The following is an 18,350-nucleotide window of genomic DNA, read 5'->3' on the forward strand; positions in this document are numbered from 1 at the left end:
AGCGATTTGTAGCATTTGCCAATTCTCATTGTGTAAATATTTCCACATGGCTGATTTCAAGCCTCTAATACGATCGTTACTGAACATGTTTGGAGGAGATGCTAACAATCAACTCTGCGGAGCCAGTATAAGCCAGTTCCACCATACTGGCCCAGTATAGCCAGATCTTCAATTTTTGAAGTAAGACATTTGAATTTTTATATAAAACTTTTTAATTTTCGAAATGCTACGTAGCCCAGACAAAATGCAGTTGTGAATGGAATCCTGCTCACGAGCTGCCCGTTTGCAACCTCTGGAGGTAAACTGCTGATGATTTGTCTTAGAAATCTCATTAGAAATCAATTTTTGCTGCTTTATAGTCTACCTGAAGATTTAATCAATGGTTTGATTCATCCAAACATTGAATTAAAAAAATTTAATTCCAATAGAATTAACATACAGAATTATACTTGTTTCAGGTACAAAGTGTTGATTTTAATCAGTGGTTCCACTGCTATTTTTCTGAACCAGCAGTGTTTTAAAGTGTGTTTAATATTTATAAAATTTAAAAAAATTTGCAGTTCAGAAACTTCTTTCATGAATAAAAACAATCAATATACCTGGAATTTCTAAAGCTGACTGACCTGTTTTTGCCATCTCTGAGAATTGTTTTTCCTAGATGGATTATTTGTATGAATGAAAGACGGAGAGCATCAATCTAATAGAAATTACTAAATTGTTGTAGAGTAAAACCCCATGTGAGCTCTTTGGTCTGTATTTGCTTGGATAATATGTTTTTTTTTAAGGATAATTTTTTAGGATTCTTACATTTGAGTATTTTCAAAGTGCTTTTACCATGTTATTGTGAAGTTATACGAACAGGGCTATAAAGAAGTTGGTTATGTTTTGCAAACCTGAGTCGGGGTTCAGAACTTTGTAGTGAAGAACTAGGCTGACCCTGGGACTCAGGATCCAAATATCTTTCCACCAAACTGCTGAGGATATCAAAAAGATTCAAAGACTCTGCCCTCTTCAGAACTGTCTAGCCCTCCAATTGTGGTTAAGGAGTAGGTGGAGGATGTGGCTAAGAGAATGATCATTGTCTGATGAATATGAGGATTGACACAACAAAGCAAAGTGGATCCTTAAGGGCTCTATCGTATTACAGTCCTCTAGCAGAGAAAAACAGATTTGCGGATATGTTAGAATGCAGATCATATGCAAATGTATGAAATTAGGGGCATATGAGAATGTGGATATATGATACGGTGTGTCATCAAAGGCTGATTATGTCGGTGGACCTTTGAGGTCTCTTAAAGGTGATGTTGAAAAGTCCAAACACATCCACAGTTTGCAGCTTAGACCTTAAAAGCCATCCAGCTTGTGTCATGTGGCTTGCTGTTGAGTTCTGACTGTGGGATGTAAGTCAGCAAAGTTCTGAAATCAGTCTCCTTGGTTTTAGTCTCTGGTCAGATGTGTTAGTAAGAACAGAGGTGAGGTTGCCCAGGTGTTCGTATGTAGAGTGGAGTATTATTATTGTTTCTGTTCCCGTGAAGTGACTCCCACACCAGTAAAGATGGCTGTAACGTGGCAGTTATATTTGCCAAAAGCAGTTTTTGTGTCCTGGTGAAGACACAGGGAAGTGTGAAAAGAATATGCTTATCATGCCAAGTTCACTTTGCTCAAAGTCCCCTAGGCTTGTCCCCAAATTCCTCACCTCACTAGGCTTTATATGTTTGTTTTTTTTTTTAAGTTTCTAAATTTATTTTGAGAGAGAGAGAGAGTGAGAGAGCAGAAGACAGGCAGAGACAGGGAGAGAGAGAGAGAGAGAGAGAGAGAGAGAGAGAGAGAATCCCAAGCATGCTCTGCGCTGTCAGCACAGAGCCTGATGCAGGGCTCGATCTCACAAACCCCGAGATCACGACCTGAGCCGAAGTCAGAGGCTTAACAGATTGAGCCGCCCGGGCGCCCCATAGGCTGTACATGTTTAACGTGTCCTCTCTCTAGACCCTGTGTTCCATGAGGGCAGAGGATTTATCTCTTTCACTGTTGTATTCCCAGCACCTCGCACGTTGCCTGGAACAAAGTAGTCACTCAATACGTATTTGTTGATTGAAGAAATGAAATGTAAGTACAAGATTAACACTTTCAAATACAACAGAATTAGTATATAAAAATAGAGGGGCGCCTGGGTGGCTCAGTCAGTTAAGCGGCCAACTTCAGTTCAGGTCATGATCACGCGGTCCGTGAGTTCGAGCCCCACATCAGGCTCTGTGCTGACAGCTCAGAGCCTGGAGCCTGTTTCGGATTCTGTGTCTCCCTCTCTCTGACCCTCCCCCATTCGTGCTCTGTCTCAAAAATAAATAAACATTAAAAAAAGTAATGTATTTTTTCTTTCTTGGTGTTCTTAGAGTTTTTTGTTTGTCTGTTTTTATCACTGAGTTGATTTTGTTAATTAAATGGCAGTCCTTGGCACTGTGTACCTGTGTTCAGTGCATGAATTTTTTCTTGAAGTGTAATAACGTGACACATACTTTACCTGCTGAATCATTTGGTCACTGACATGATTTCTTGCCCTAATTCACACCTGGTTTTGCACCTCTCCCTTGAAGTCCCATGAGGACACTTTAAGAAGAGTCACCACTGAAGAACTTAATCATGTCCTGTATGCTGGTGAGTCTCCCTTGTTATTCTGGGAGCCGTGCCACAGAAGCTCAGGAGAGCAGTGCAGTGTGATGTGGCCAGACAAAAATCCTCATTCGAATCACCTTTACATTCTTGGATTTTAGTCAGTTAGATTGATCAGATGTAGTCAGAGTGTGTAAATGAATTTTTGTTCTCATGTCGGAGCTTGGTTTATAAGCTGTTGTTCTATGCAGCGTTGTTTTATATAGCTCTGTGACTTCAAGGTTCTAGGAAAATGACTCAATTATAAAATCTTTCTCCCATGAACTTGAGGGAAATGCCTGAAATTCCACTCAGAGAGATTCATTCCTTTAGCTCTAAGGCTTTTGTGTTCATTAGTTTTCTATTAAAGTCTGTATACCCTGGAAAAGGTAACATCACGAACAATCTTCACTTGACACCATTTTTGGTAATTTGGCTAAGCATTCCAGCCATTGTTCTGTCTCTTTCCTCCTTTTACTGCCAGACTTACATGTATTATTTGTGTTGAGTTTTCTGTTTTCCACCGACTTTTCTTAATCCTTTGCGTTATGATATCCACTCCAATTTCTCTCTTGACATTGCCTTTGAAGGCTAATTTCTTTTTGTTGAGTCTGAGATTCTCACTGTCCTCCTCCTTGGCCTCACTTGGCTATTTGGCACACATTCAACACTGTTCTTCTAACATGCTTCTCCTTTGGCCTCCAGACACCACACCTTTCTGTTATTCTTCCCACCTTCACATCCTTTAGAGTTATGTTCTTTTTTTTTTGTTCCCTCTTTGGTTGACTCCAGAGCCCTGCCATTGTCCTCTGCTTTCCTTGGAAGCATTCAGCCAACTCATCTACTTCAGCGGCTTCAGCCTTGTATTAATTTTCTATTGCCACGTAATAGATTAACACATGCATAGTTCGAAATAACACAAGGTTATTACATTATAGTTTCCATGGGTGAAGAGTCCAGGAAAGCCTGGACCATTTGCTTGGGTCTTAAGAGGCTTCAATCAAGGTGTCTGCTGGGCTGCAGCTCTCACTAGGGGCTCAGAGTCCTTCAAACCCTTTCAGGTTGTTGGCAGGTTGTTCCTTGTGGCTGTAGAGCCCATGCAGGCTGTGTTGTCAAGGTCGGCAGCAGCATGTCTCTCTGAGCTTAACCTTTTATTTTATTTTATTTTATTTTATTTTATTTTATTTTATTTTATTATTTATTTTTAAGTTTTTATTTAAATTCCAGTTAGCTGACATACAATGTTAGTTTCAGGTGTACCGTGTAGTGATTCAACACTTCCATACAATACCCGGTGCTCATCACAGCGCGTGCCCTCCTTAATCCCCATCAACTATTTAACCCATCCCCCCCCCCCACCTCCCTTCTGGTAACCATCAGTTTATTCTGTATAGTTAAGAGTCTGTTTCTTGGAGTGCTTCTCTCTCTTTTATTTTTTTGCCTTTGATTGTTTTGTTTCTTAAATTCCACATATGAGTGAAATCATATGGTATTTGTCTTTCTCTGACTGACTTATTCAGCTTAGTAATAATACTCTCTAGCTCCATCCACATAGTTGCAAATGGCAAGATTTATTCTTTTTTATGGCTGAGTAATATTCCATTATGTATAATACATTGTATATTATACATTAATGTAATATATTAATAATTTTTATATATTATAATATATATATATCTCACATCTTCTTTATCCATTCATCAGTGGATAGACACTTGGACTGTTTCCATAATTTGGCTATTGTAGTTAATGCTGCTATAAACATCAGGGTACATGTATCCTTTTGAATTAGTGTTTTTATATTCTTTGAATAAATACCTAGTAGTGCAATTGCTGGATGGCAACCTCCATAGTGTTTTCCAGAGTGGCTGCACCAGTTTGCATTCCCACCAACAGCGCAAGAGGGTTCCGCTTTCTCCACATCCTTGCCAACATCTGTTGTTTCTATGTTGTTGACATTCTGACAGGTGTGAGGTGATATCTCATTGTAGTTTTGATTTGCATTTCCTTGATGATCAGTGATGTTGAGCATCTTTTCGTGTATCTGTTGACCATCTGGATGTTTTCTTTTTTCTCTTCTGCCCATTTTAATTGGATTTTTCGGGTTTTTTGAGTGTTCAGTTTTATAAGTTCTTTATATATTTTGGATACTAACCCTTTATCTGGTATGCCATTGGCAAGTAAGTATCTTCCCCCATTCCACAGGTTGCCTTTTAGTTTTGTTGATTGTTTCCTTCGCTGTGCAGAAGCATTTTATTTTGATGAAGTCCCAATGGTTTATTTTTGCTTTTGTTTTCCTTGCTTTAGGAGACATATCTAGAAAGAAGTTGCTACGGCCGGCATCTAGAAAGAAGTTGCTACGGCCGGCATCATGGATGTTACTGTCTGCGTTCTCTTCTAGAATTTTTATGGTTTCAGGTCTTACATTTAGGTTTTTAATCCATTTTGAACTTATTTTTGTGTATGGTGTAAGAAAATGGTCCAGTTTCATTGTTTTGGATGTTGTTCCAGTTTTCCCAACACCATTTGTTGAAGACACCATCTTTTCCCCATTGCATATTCTTTTATGCTTTGTCAAAGATTTATTGACTATGTAGTTTTGGGTTCATTTTTGGGTTTTCTATTCTACTTCATTGATATATATGTCTGTTTTGGTGCCAGTACTATACTGGTTTGATCACTATAGCTTTGTAATTTAAGTTGAAATCCAGTATTGTGATGCCTCCAGCTTTGCTTTTCCTTTTCAAGGTGCTTTGGCTATTTAGGGTCTTTTGTGATTCCTTACACATTTTAGGATTATTTGTTGTAGCTCTGTGAAAAATGCTGTTTCTATTTAAAAACTTTTTTTAATGTTTATTTTTAAGAGAGAGAGAGAGAGAGAGAGCGAGAGACAGTGTGCATGAGTGGGGTAGGGGCAGAGAAAGAAGGAGACACAGAATCTGAAGCAGACTCCTGGCTCTGAGCTGTCGGCACAGAGCCCAATGTGGGGCTCAAACCCACGAACTGCGAGATCATAATCTGAGCCAAAGTGGGACGCCCAACCTACTGAGCCACCTAGGCGCCCTGTCTACTTGATAGATTTTTTTTTTTTTAAAAGTCTCTTGTGGGACTGATTATTTCTATTTTGAATTAAAGATTTTAACTTTCGGGCGTCTGGGTGGCTTAGTCGGTTAAGCGTCTGACTTCAGCTCAGGTCATGATCTCACAGTCCGTGAGTTGGAGCCCTGCGTCGGGCTCTGTGCTGACAGTTCAGAGCCTGGAGTCTGCTTCAGATTCTGTGTCTCCCTCTCTCTCTCTCTGCTCCTCCCCTGCTGATGCTCTGTCTCTGTCTCAAAAATAAGTAAAAACATTTACAAAAATGAAAAAAAAAGAGATTTTAACTGTCTTGAGAGATAAAACTCTCTTTTATTGATTTTGGGATCTCTGACAGCACCTGACAGAGTGCTCTGCATATAATAAGGGCTTATTAAATATCTGCTAAATGCGTGAAGGAAGCAATAAACAAAAGTAACTTTCATTTCTTATAACTTCTTTTTAAAACTAGCGTTGCAGAGCAATGTATGTATTCTAAAAACAGAACTTAGAAAGATGTTTGAGTGTAGTTGACACACAATGTTACATTAGTTTCAGGTGTACAGCATGGGGATTCAACAACTCTGTACTTCTGCTGTGCTCAACACAAGTGTAGCTACCATCTGTCACCATATCGTGCTGTTATAATATCGTTGACTATATTCCCTATGCTATGCCTTCTATTCCTGAAACTTTCTCCTTCCATAAATGGAAGCCTGTATCTTCCACTTCCCTTCATCCATTTTGCCCACTCTCTCACCCCCATTCCCTCTGGCAACCATCGGTTTGTTCTCTATATTTATAGTCTGATTCTGCTTTTTGTTTGTTTATTCATTTGTTTTAAGAAACAAATATTTTAAAGAATGAAGTTATTTCAAATGTAAAACCATATTCGAAGAAAACATTTGAAACTGAAGACATCACAGGAATAAATAAGTACATCATGTCACTAACTGTTACCTTTCTATATTTCCACTTACTCATCACATTTTTTCCTTCTAGTTATTCATAACCACTTTTTGAGTGAAATGATTGACTGGGTCAGTGGTTAATGGTAAGAAATATGTTTGATGTATTACACTAAACATGCTTTTGAAATTCTGTCTCTCTGTGTTGTCTGGTCTTACCTTCTGGCATTTGAGATCCAGTTTCCACATGTCTGATTTTGATTCAGATGGATTGGCAAAATTATTCTGAGTATGATGCAAATATGTTTTCTTTTTGAGTTCAGTATATAAAATAAACATCAATATGATTTGACTACCATTAGTGATAGTTCAGAGGAATGTGAAATGTGTGTGTTCCTTTCATTAGGTTAAAAAAAAATGCCCCAAAGAGAAGGATTTGACAATATGTTCTTCCTTTGCTAAACAAATAAAGGTAGAGATTTTAAAATTACATAACAGCTCTACTGGTTTTTCCAGTGTTTACAGGTAAAATGTTTATAGGTTGGAGTTTATTTCTAATTACATTGGAATAGAAGTAAAGACATAGTTGCAGCAAAGCAGAAATCTTTGAGTGAGTACCATATTAAGGATTATGTAATAATTAAGGTCAGACTTATCTGTAGAGGTTTACCTAATAGAAAAGGATGTTTACTGACTGTCTTTTCTTTACCAAGTAGGACAGTCCAATAAACCTTTTCTAGGATCGTGGCCATTCAGGAATACTAAGGAGTTTGATTCTGTATGAAATACAGAATAGAATGCCGGAATCCAGACTAGCTGAGTTCAGGTCCTGGCTTGTCCATTTACTAGGTATATAACTGTGGGAAGATTATGAAACTGCTCTGTGCCTCAGTTTTCTCATTTGTAAAATGGGTTCATCATAGCACTTCTCTCATACAGTTGTCATGTGGATGAAATAAGATAATTTGCATAAAATGCTTAGAACAGTACACAATAAGTACTTAATATAGGTATTAGCTTTTATCGTTAGTGAATACTAGAAGCTTAAAATGGTAAATGCAGTATGAATAGGTATAATTCTTATTCTCTTTTCAACATGGGATAGCCATTCCACTCCTGAATGTGTTCCCTCCTTAGCCCTATGGACTGGAGATTAGACTGACCTGCGAGTGAGTCATAGATTTGCCATTCAGCAACTCACTGTGTGACCTAGACGAGACACCCAATCTGCCTAGGCTTAGTTTTTTCATCTGTAAAATAGAGGCTGTAATACCAACCTCATGTGAGATCATTTGGTTTCATTCATTCCCCCTTAATACTCCATATAACAGCCAGATGATCTAATTATTATAAATCAATGGCTTCCCATGACACTTCGAATGATATTCTAGGTCCTCACTCAGGCCTGCAATACCTACATGATCTGGTGCTTGCTTCCCTCTTTAACTCCATCTTTTTTTTTTTTTTTTTAAGTTTATTTATTTATTCTGAGAGAGAGAGAATCGGGAGAGAGAGTGCATGAGCAGGGTAGGGGCAGAGAAAGAGAGAATACCAAGCAGGCTCCACACTGTCAGCACAGAGCCTGACACGGGGGCTTGAACTCACAAACCGTGAGATCATGACCTGAGCTGAAATCAAGAGTCCAACGCTTAACTGACTGAGCCACCCAGGCACCCCCCTCCTTAACCCCATCTTATACTATTGCCTTTTTTACCTACTACGTTCCCGCTACAGTGACCTTATTTCTGTTCTGAAATATGGTAAATTTTTACCGCAAGAAAGTCTTTTAGTTGTTGATGTGGTTGCCTAGAAAGATTCCCCTAGATTTTCACATGCTTTCTACAGGTCTCCAGTTAAGTGTTAACATCTTCAAAAAAATTTTTATTTTTACATTTATTTATTTTTGAGAGACAGAGAGAGACAGAGCACAAGTGGGGGAGGGGCAGAGAGAGAGGGAGACACAGAATCGGAATCAGGCTCCAGGCTTCCAGCTGTCAGCATAGAGCCCCATGCGGGGCTCGAACCTGCAAGAACTGCGAGATCATGACCTGAACTGCAAGATCATGACCTGAGCCGAAGTCAGACACTTAACCGACTGAGCGACCCGGGTGCCCCTAGTGTTAACCTCTTCAAAGAGACTTTTCTAACCTGCTGGTCTAGAAAATCATTTCTATCTATCATTTCTTGATATCCTCCTGTTTTTTTATGCCTGAATGTAGCTGACCCTGGAATGTAAGCTTCATGACAGTGCAACCATGTCTGTCTTATTCACTCCTATTTCCCCTGTGCCTTGAACAGTTCCTGGCACATAGTAGGTGTGATGTCAAGATTTTTGAATAAATGAATGAATGAGGCACTGGTTGACACTTAAATAAATATTATATGTAATATATTAACATAATATATAAATAAACATTCCCTTTACTTACCTTTTGATCCCTCTTCTTTTTATGCTTTCTTGTAAGACTGGAACAGGACTTCTAGAGATGATCCTGGAGTATCCTGTAGTGCCACAAAAAAGGAAGTGCTTAAAAACAAAAACCTCACCATGATGGGGTGTGTGTCAAAGGAGCCAACTGAAAGAGCTCCCAGTGGCCAAAAAAGAATGATTTGAGCAACAAAATATTGTCATATTGGATTATAACCCAAAGTATAAAATAAATACCTAGGACTCTGTGCTGATATAAATAAATGACTGAATAAATAAATAGGAGAGAAGAGACAAATATCCTATGCAGAATTCAAAATAATTTATGTGGACAGTTCATCCTTGAGAAGGAGGAGCATAACTCCTCACCCCCGAAGATTTCATTGTGGAAAGGGGGAGAAAAAAAAGAATGATTTTACAGTGGAGATACCTGATAGCCACCACCTCAGGCAGGTGATGGAGGTCAACACCAACAATGTTAAGTCATATGGATAGTTTGTACCTTTGATAAGATGGATGAAAATGGCCCTTTACTTTTGTGAGCTTTCTTCCAAAAAGTCCAAATTCCCAAAGACCAACCCATAATTCTCTAATTATGAGAAAAATAGAAGAAAAATCCCTATTGAGGAGCAGTCTCCAAAATACCTGATCCGTACTCCTCAAAGCTGCCAGGTCCTCAGAAAGAAGGAATGTGTGATCAATTGTTACAATCAAGAGGAGCCTACGGAAGCAACCACCAAATAGAATGTGATAGGTGTCCTGAATAGGATCTTGGAGCTGAAAAGAACATTAAAAATGAAGGAAATCTGAGGCACCTGGGTGGCTCAGTCGGTTAAGCATCCAACTTGGGCTCAGGTCGTGATCTCACGGTTTGTGTGTTTGAGCCCTGTGTCCTGGGCCTGTGCTGACAGCTCAGAGCCTGGAGCCTGCTTCAAAAAGACAGAATAAGTTCTGTCTCTCTCTCTCAAAAGTAAACAAACATTAAAAAAAAGTTTTTTTTAAAAATGAAGGAAATCTGAACACACGGACTTTAATTAATAACAATGTGTCAATATTGGCTCTTTCATTGTAAAATATATATCACACTGGGGTAAGAGGCTAATTAATAGGAGCATTGGAATGAACAGTCAAGGGAATAAAAGGCGCAGCATAGGGAATATAGTGAATGGTACTGGGATGGTGTTGAAGGGAGCCTGAAGGGAGCCACACTTGTGCTGAGCACAGCATAACGTCTAGAGAAGTTGAGTCTCTAGGTGGTACACCTGAAACCAATGTAACATTGTGTCAGCTAAAAAATAAATAAGAAATGAAATCAGCAGAGAAAAGAAATAAAAATAATAGAGGAACTGGGTGTGGAGTATATGGGAACTCATTACTATTTTGGTAAGTTTTCTGTAACTCTAAAACCGTTCTAAAATAAAAAGTTAAAAAAATTATAAACATTTCCTCACGTGGTACTATCTTCTTCTGTTGCACCATTTTAAATGCCTACTTTTATCTCCTGTTATGTTTAAATATCGTAGTTTATTTCACCTGCTCCATATTTTGGGGTAAATTGGTGCTGGTGGTTTGAATTGCATCATCATTCATACCTCTGATTAGAGGCTATTTTTGGCATGGAGACTTTTCTTCTTTTGTTTTACCTTGTTCCTGGTTTCTTCTCTAATTTTCTCTCCCTGTTTTCCCTTAGGGAATGACTTTAAATACTTTCTATATGCTGATGACTGCAGCCCCAATGATTGTCTTGCATGCATCTCCAATGCAACATATGCAAAGGAGGGTTCTTGTTTTCCTTTCCCTTCACCTCCTTCCTCTCTTGGATTTGCTTATTTCTGTTAGTGCCTTCATAGCCTACCCAGATATTCAGCCAGAAACCTGGGAGTTATGTGTAGCTCCCTCCTCTTCCTCACCATTTTATCTGCCATCCCCTTCCCATACAGTCTTTTACATGTTCTGTCCATTCTGTCCCTAAAGGAGATCTTAAATCCATTCATTTGGCCATTTCCACTGCCACGAACTTAGTCTGAGTGGTCATAGGCTTATGCCTGGACCTTCACAGTATCTGTAACTGGTCCCTTTTCTCTCTTGTCTCTTTTCAGTCCATTCTTTGGGTTTAATTCCAAATGCAGTGGGAAGCCCTATGAGTTTTAAGTAGAAGGATGACATAATATAATTCTTGATTTTAAAACTATCACTCCGAGGGGCACCTGGCTGGCTCAGTCGGTGGAGCATGAGACTTGTGATCTTGGGGTTGTGAGTTTGAGCACCACGTTGGGTGTAGAGATTAATTACAAACAAACAAATAAAATAAAATAAAATAAAATAAAATAAAATAAAATAAAATAAAATAAATTAAAATAAAATGATCATTCTGAAAGATGTGCAGAGAATGACTCCTTCAGGGGCCGGCAGGATCTGTCCACCTCTAATTTCATTTCCTGTCTCTTTCCTTCATGCTTCAGTTATATGTGTCTACTTTCAGATTTTTTTCCCCCTGTATGCCACTCTCTTTCTTGCCTTAGGACTTGCCCACATGATATTCTCTTTGTTTTTAAAGTTCTCCCCATGCAAGTTCCTATAACTGTTTAGTTGTCTTCTCCACTATTCTTAAGTCCAAAGAGAGCAGGACTGCGTCTTTCTATTTACTTTTGTACCCAGTAGCTGACATAATACCTTACACAAAGCAGCACTCAGTATTTGTTGAGTAAATAAACTAATACTTACTGTTTCCATTCACACGTTAAAAAAATTAGTGCGTGGAAGTGTCTGGGTGGCTCAGTGGATGGATTAAGCATCCAGCTGCAGCTCAGGTCAGGATCTTGCGGTTTATGACTTGGAGCCCCACATCGGGCTCACTGCTGTCAGCACAGAGCCTGCTTTGGATCCTCTGTCCCCCTCTTTCTCTGCCCCTCCCTTGCTCACACACTCTTTCTCTCTCAAAAATAAACATTAAAAAAATAGTGTGGAAACTCTATGTTAGGTGCTGGGAGAACATATGAAGGGCTTGTAGCAAACAGTTCTTACCCTGAAATAGTTCCCGGTTTAAAAGAAGGGATAGGATAAGCGATGGATAATAAGTTAGGTTGGAGGAGGACACTGTAGTTAGAGTAGTTTAAAGTTCTGTCATTAGCCAGCTGTGTGACTTCAAGTAAGTTATTTCCTTCTCTGTTCCTTTATTTATCCATCTCTAACCTTAAGAGATTAGGCTAGATTTCCCTGAGGCTTTGGTTCTCAAATCTGGTTGCATTGGTTAAATTATGTTTTTCCCAGACCCCATCCCTGGAGAGTCTGATTCAGTAGGTCCGGGGCGGGGTGGGTGGTGGGTCCAGGAATTCTACAGGTGACTATGATGCACAGGTAGGTTTAGGAACCACTGATCTAGGTCTTCTTAGCTTTGCCATCTTATAAGTGTAGTTGTATAAGGTGGACTGTGAAAGGGCAGCTGGCGTTAGGCAGATTAAGGGGTTGCGTTTGTTCAGAGGCAGGGGAAATATTTGTTTGCTTGGGTGATGAGAGGGTAGTGGAAATGGTGACACTGCAATGGACTTTGAAGAATGGTTGGAAAGATGGGCAGGTGCAGAAGTGAAGCATGATTGGTGTTTAGCCCAGCTTAGTTGGAGGCCAGAATATGTGCAAGGGAGCAGGAGGGAAAAATTGACCAGTTGTGATGCAATGGACCCTAATCCTAGTATTGTTTTCCCCACTTTTCCCATCATACTTGGTTTTTTGGAGATGAAAAATTCTATTATTGCAGTTTGATCCTCATTCGGTAGAAGTGAAACGTGGTGACAGACCCCATGGGGCTGGTTTTGGAAATAATTGGGTGTATTCTTCCTCATGTCTTTTGGGGCTGTGCCCTTTGAGAGCCACTTTGACCATGCCATTGGTTTTCTGGTTAGACGCACAATACCAGGACCCACTATGTTATCTAAAATAATAGTTTTTCTGTCAGAATGATTATTATTAAACCAAAGTTGGCTTTTTTGTTCAGATGAAACCATATAAAGGCAACATTCTGAGTAAATTATATAGCGTCCACATGATGAAATAATGGCCCTAAGTTTAGGGGATGTAAGTAACGATCTAATGCAATATTTAGAATGGATATACAGTATGTAGTTATTAACCTAAAAGTCACATCCTGCATTCTCTTGATTTGTGGAAAATTGGTCATTAATTGCCAGGAAGCCTCTGATTTTTCATACATAATCACGTCATAGCTGTTGACTTTCTCCCCCTTCTCCTGCCTTAAAATACTTCATTGCAAATAGTAGATTACTCTTAGTTTTGCAATGCCCCTTTTAAACATTGGGTTGCTAAGTTTAGCCCTGTCGCTCCTTTTTTTTTTTTTTTAAATAGAGTTCATTTTTCCCCCAAATTTGCCTCTGAATAGTTACTGACAAATCACACTTTGTTTTTGGGTGGCAGTGGCTTAAAATCTTATCTAACCTTTCTGCCCAGTGAGAGGCTGTTAGTCCTGAAATGCTCTTTTGTTTTCATGAGTTACTGTTGTTTGCAAGAAACTGATAGGGCATCCCGTTTAGAAACAGTTGGTGAGATGAGTTTTGACTCTTCATTCAAACTTACTCTAAATAACTCTGCTTTTACTAAATAGTTATCAAAGATATAGCTTAGCAAGGTAGGGTCAGAAACACAGAAGTCAAAATTGAGATGAAAGAAAGAGGTCGTGGGCAAGAAAGGAGGTAGTCGGGCTCATCTCCAGCCTAGAATCCAGCCCATACATCCTCCTGGCAACCATGTCAGATCAGTCTAGGATTTTCAGGTTAACCTGTGATCAGCCAGTCAGTTCACTACCTCTTGCAGCTATTGCTGATGTTGGTCTATTGACTCTCAGTTGACTTTGAAATTAAAAGAGTGGAAATACCAAGCTTCTTATGATTCTTTGCTTGCAGAGAATTACCTTTATTAATGTGAATCCTTGGCCTTCAGTAGCACCAGAGCGACTTGGAGAGTGACTTTTACCAGAATTTATTTGAGAAGAACAACCTCCTCCCCCCATCTCTCATATATAGTTAGATCAAAGAAAAACCTTTCTTATAGAAAAACCTCAGACTTGAGAGAATTTACCCAATTTCAGGAAGAGCTTTAATGGGAAAATGACTACAATTGCATCCCTGGTATCATTTTTATCTGCCAGACTGTTAAGAAGAATAAGAGTCAGAAGTATAGACCTAGGAAGCAAATTTAAGACCATTTACTATTTGCAAATTGAGTTCTGTGTTTATGCTGCCCCGGGTGACATTGTAGGCCTGCTTCCGCTTCAACCAGAACACTGGGGGTTACTTCCTCACACATTAGGATTTTGTGCATTATGTGGTTTGGTACAGGAGTTCTGCTCCCCCCCCCCCCCTTTTTTTTAAAAGATCGAAAAGCACCCATTTTGGCCAAATGCCCAAGATTTTATAGAGAATGTGTCTGAAGGTCAAAGTAGTTAAATACCTACAGCCGTACAACCTCTTAGAGTTTACAGAGATGCAAAATCATGAAACTGGACTTCCTATCCAGTGCATTTTTTTGACTACAAAATGTTGATTTGATTTTCCATTTTGAAAGACACAGAAGTGATCTGTGAAATGGTGATTAGCACGAGGCAGCCCCAGGCAGCCCTGGAATGCTCCATGGTTCAAATGCCCGAGACCAGATGGAGGTCCAGAAGTGGATGACTCAAAGTTTATTAGTTTTGCCACCTGGGCAGTACAGCCGAACCAGCTGCCATAAGGCAGTTCCAATTTCAACAGAGCAGTAAATGAACATAAAAGTGAGTGTAAATCCCAAGAATAAAGTAAAGGAGAATGTCTGCTGCTGTAAGGAGATTCATCCAGGCCGAGCCCTATTGATAGGCCTTGAGGGAAGCAAGAAGCCATGCCAGGGAGAGGGCAATGACAGGTCGTGGCACGGAGCCTTGAAAAACCACCCCTGAGTTGTTCCAGGAGCCAGACTTAGTTTGGGATATGTTCGATTTACTGGTTTGGTAGATTCCCAGTCACACCTGATGATCCAGAATGGGGAAAATAAACCCATGGTATGTGTGGAATATTCTGATTATGTTATGAGGCCAGAAGCTTTTTTTTTCTGGAAACTTTGGAAAATTTTTATTAGGTTGCCTTTCCATAGTTCACAGCCCTTGGGGGGATGGGTATTCGTGAGAACACAGGCTCCTCGTGGTGGGTCATCGGGAATCAAGTCATTATCCTCATGTTATCCTCCTATGCTATTGAATCATTGTAGGTTTTCAAGATATGTGTATGAAATACTGCAAGAGTCAGAAGTTGACCCTAAGGTTTTAGATGATCCCTTTAAGAGATCTAAGGCTTTTGAAACCTGAAATAGGTATAATAATGAGGGTATGGGGTTAGGACTAATTTGAGAGAGGTACAGCAGTTTTTGTTTAAATGAGGACAATTCACGGGGAATTTCAAAAAGTCAAATAATTTTGATTCTCTGTGTCAGTAAGAATGCTTTGGGCAGCTGAACTGATTGAAACAAAGTAGAGGTTTATTATTATTTCTTTCATGAAATGAGAACTTTAGAGGAACCTGGCTCATGGCTGGTTCAGCTGCTCAGGGATGACACCAGCTCTTCTTTTTGTCATCCTGACAGAAAGCAAAAGGACACGGGTGAGGAGGGGAAAGGAATGTACTAGATGCTGATGTATTTTGATGTAGTTTTGATGCTCAAGGCTGGATCAGGGTTTCATCTACTGGGTCGACCTCCATCCTCAGTTGATCTTTAAATTTTATTTTTTAAGTTTATTTATTTATTTTGAGAGAGACAGAGACAACATGAGAAGGGGAGGGGCTGAGAGAGAATCCCAAGCAGGCCTTGCGCTGTCAGCGCAGAGTCCAATGTGGGGCTCAAACCCATGAAACTGTGGTGAGGCGAAACCAAGAGTTGGATGCTTAAACCGATTTGAGCCACCCAGGCACCCCTGTCCTCCAGTGATCTTTCTGGGAGCTGAATGTTATTCGTACTTAGTCTCAGGCAATAATGTAATACCGTTCTATCTTTCTTTGCGTGATGAAGGCATGGTGGCCTGTGTATTTTCTTTATTTTTTAAATGTTTTTATTTATTTTTGAGAGACAGAGACAGAGCACAAGTTGGGGAGGGGCAGAGAGAGAGGGAGACACAGAATTGGAAGCAGGCTCCAGGCTCTGAGCTGTCAGCACAGAGCCCAATGTGGGGCTCGAACTCAGGAACCTCAAGATCATGACCTGAGCCAAAGTCGGACATGTAACCAACTGAGCCACCCAGGCATCCCTCCTGTGTATTTTCTAACCTATTTGGGGTTTCTTCTCTCTTTTATTTTCTTCTGCACTGACATGAAATGAACTCAAATGAGAACTTTCACAGTATAACCTTCTGTTCGTAATTGTGGGTTAACTCCCTTTTTTCCCCCCCTCCTCTGGTAGGTGGCCTGTCTGACCCAGGTAGCTGCTAATTATCTGATTGCCCAAAAGGAAGCAGAACGTTGGGGCACAGCTCATGGCAGTATTGTTCCTTACCAGGTAAGAATAATACATACAACATAGAGTTGGGGTACTATAATCTGCAGTTTCGTATGATATGAATTTGGGAAATTATTTCCCTTGCTAAGAAAAAAAAACCTTTCAGGATACTCTGTTATGTATCTTTGTCTGACTATAACAAGGTTCTGTTGTTCACTTTAAATTCTGTGTTTTGCACATTTCTTCATCAGAAGATTAGTAACAGGACACTTAAATGGATCAAAGGAACTTGCTGAAAGTGAGTGACTTTTGGCCACACATGATGGTTTGTGTTTTTTTCACCCCAAAGAAACACTGATTGTAGCCATTTTATAAAGCATGGTTTGTTCACCATGTCAATTATAAACCAAATGTTACCTACCCCAGCTGACAATAATATTCTCACAGGGTTGGAGTAAAATGAAAACTCGCGTGTGACGGATCTTTATTTTCAGAGCAAAGCAGATGGTTCAGGAACTGCTGTTCTTTATTAAGTGTCTAAACTTGTCCTTAGAAATTCTTGATGTTGGCTAGTGTGAATGAATATGTGAAGGAATTGTGATCTTTCACAAATAAAATAAGAACAGAAACTAACTCTTCTTCCAAACCCTTAACCTTTGCTTAGCTTCGTAGATTCATGTCTCATTGTATTTACTAATATATTTGTTATAGCTTCTCTAATACGTTTAAGAGTTAGAGGTGTCTTTTTCATCACCATATCCTTTCTCACATCCAGCAGAAGTATGGACTAGGCACCATGTAAATATCTGTTGAATGAAGGAGTGAAGTTTACTGTAGCCATTTCAGTGCTAATGGCCTTGACAGAGCATGTAGAAATCAGCATTTTGCATTTGCCAGGAAATCAATCCATCAACAACTGCTACTCATCCTTTTAGTTTTAAGAACATTATTTCCTTCAGCAAAACTAGCTTCTTTTCCATTTCTTTTAATACCAATTTGAGCAATTCAGTGACCCAATGTGAATCTGGAATTTTTCGCTTTCTATTTCTGTGTATCTTCTCCTTGTCCCTGAGGCGTTACTATGATTTCCTTGTAGAAGTGCCTTTTGGCGTAACTACAGTAGTGGAGACATTTTCTTTTCTTTTCTTTTTTCCTTTTTAAGTTTTTATTTATTTATTTTGAGAGAAACAGAGACAGTGTGAGCTGAAGACAGGCAGAGGGAGAGGGAGAGAGAGAGAGAGAGAAAGAGAGAGAGAGAGAGAGAGAAAACCCCAAGTAGGCTCCACACTGTTAGCACAGAGCCTGACATGGGGCTCAATCTCATGAACTGTGAGATCATGACCTGAGCCAAAACCAAGAGTCTGATACTTAACTGTCTGAGCCACCCAGGTACCCCTGAAGACATTTTCTTGAGTGCCTCCCCTTTTTTCTTTAGCAGTGCTTTTATGACCACTGTTAGTGACATTTGGGTTCCCTACTTCTTAGCCCTCTGTGGCTAAACTTCTAGCCAGACCTACCAAAAGCTGCATTTTTGAACTTTTTAGAGATCATCAAATTCAGCCTTCTCACTTCTCTGATAGGCAACTTGATGCCTGGGGCGCCTGGGTGGCTCAGTTGGTTAAGCGTCCGACTTCAGCTTAGGTCATGATCTCACCACTCATGAATTCAAGCCCTGAGTTGGGCTCCATGCTGACAGCTCAGAGCCTGGAACCTGCTTCCTATTCTGTGTCTCCCTCTCTCTCTGCTTCTCCCCTGCTCACCCTCTGTCTCTCTCTCCCTCTCTCTCAAAAATAAATAAATGTTAAAAAAAAAAAAAAGGAATTTGATAC

General features: G+C 39.7%; 1 protein-coding gene across 5 annotated transcripts in view; it reads left to right on the plus strand.

The window, feature by feature from the left end:
- Positions 1-18,350, plus strand: part of SUGCT (succinyl-CoA:glutarate-CoA transferase) — a 781,793-nt gene that overhangs the window by 173,168 nt on the left and 590,275 nt on the right. For all 5 annotated transcript variants that reach the window (XM_086697015.1, XM_086697014.1, XM_025929553.2 and 2 more), the window contains one exon: positions 16,486-16,581. In XM_086697015.1, coding sequence (XP_086553141.1) covers positions 16,486-16,581 — 96 coding nt within the window. The remainder of the gene's footprint in view (positions 1-16,485; positions 16,582-18,350) is intronic.

This window comes from Puma concolor, chromosome A2 (assembly GCF_028749965.1).
Source record: "Puma concolor isolate L17-30 chromosome A2, mPumCon1.1.hap2, whole genome shotgun sequence".
Classification (NCBI taxonomy): Eukaryota; Metazoa; Chordata; class Mammalia; order Carnivora; family Felidae; genus Puma; species Puma concolor.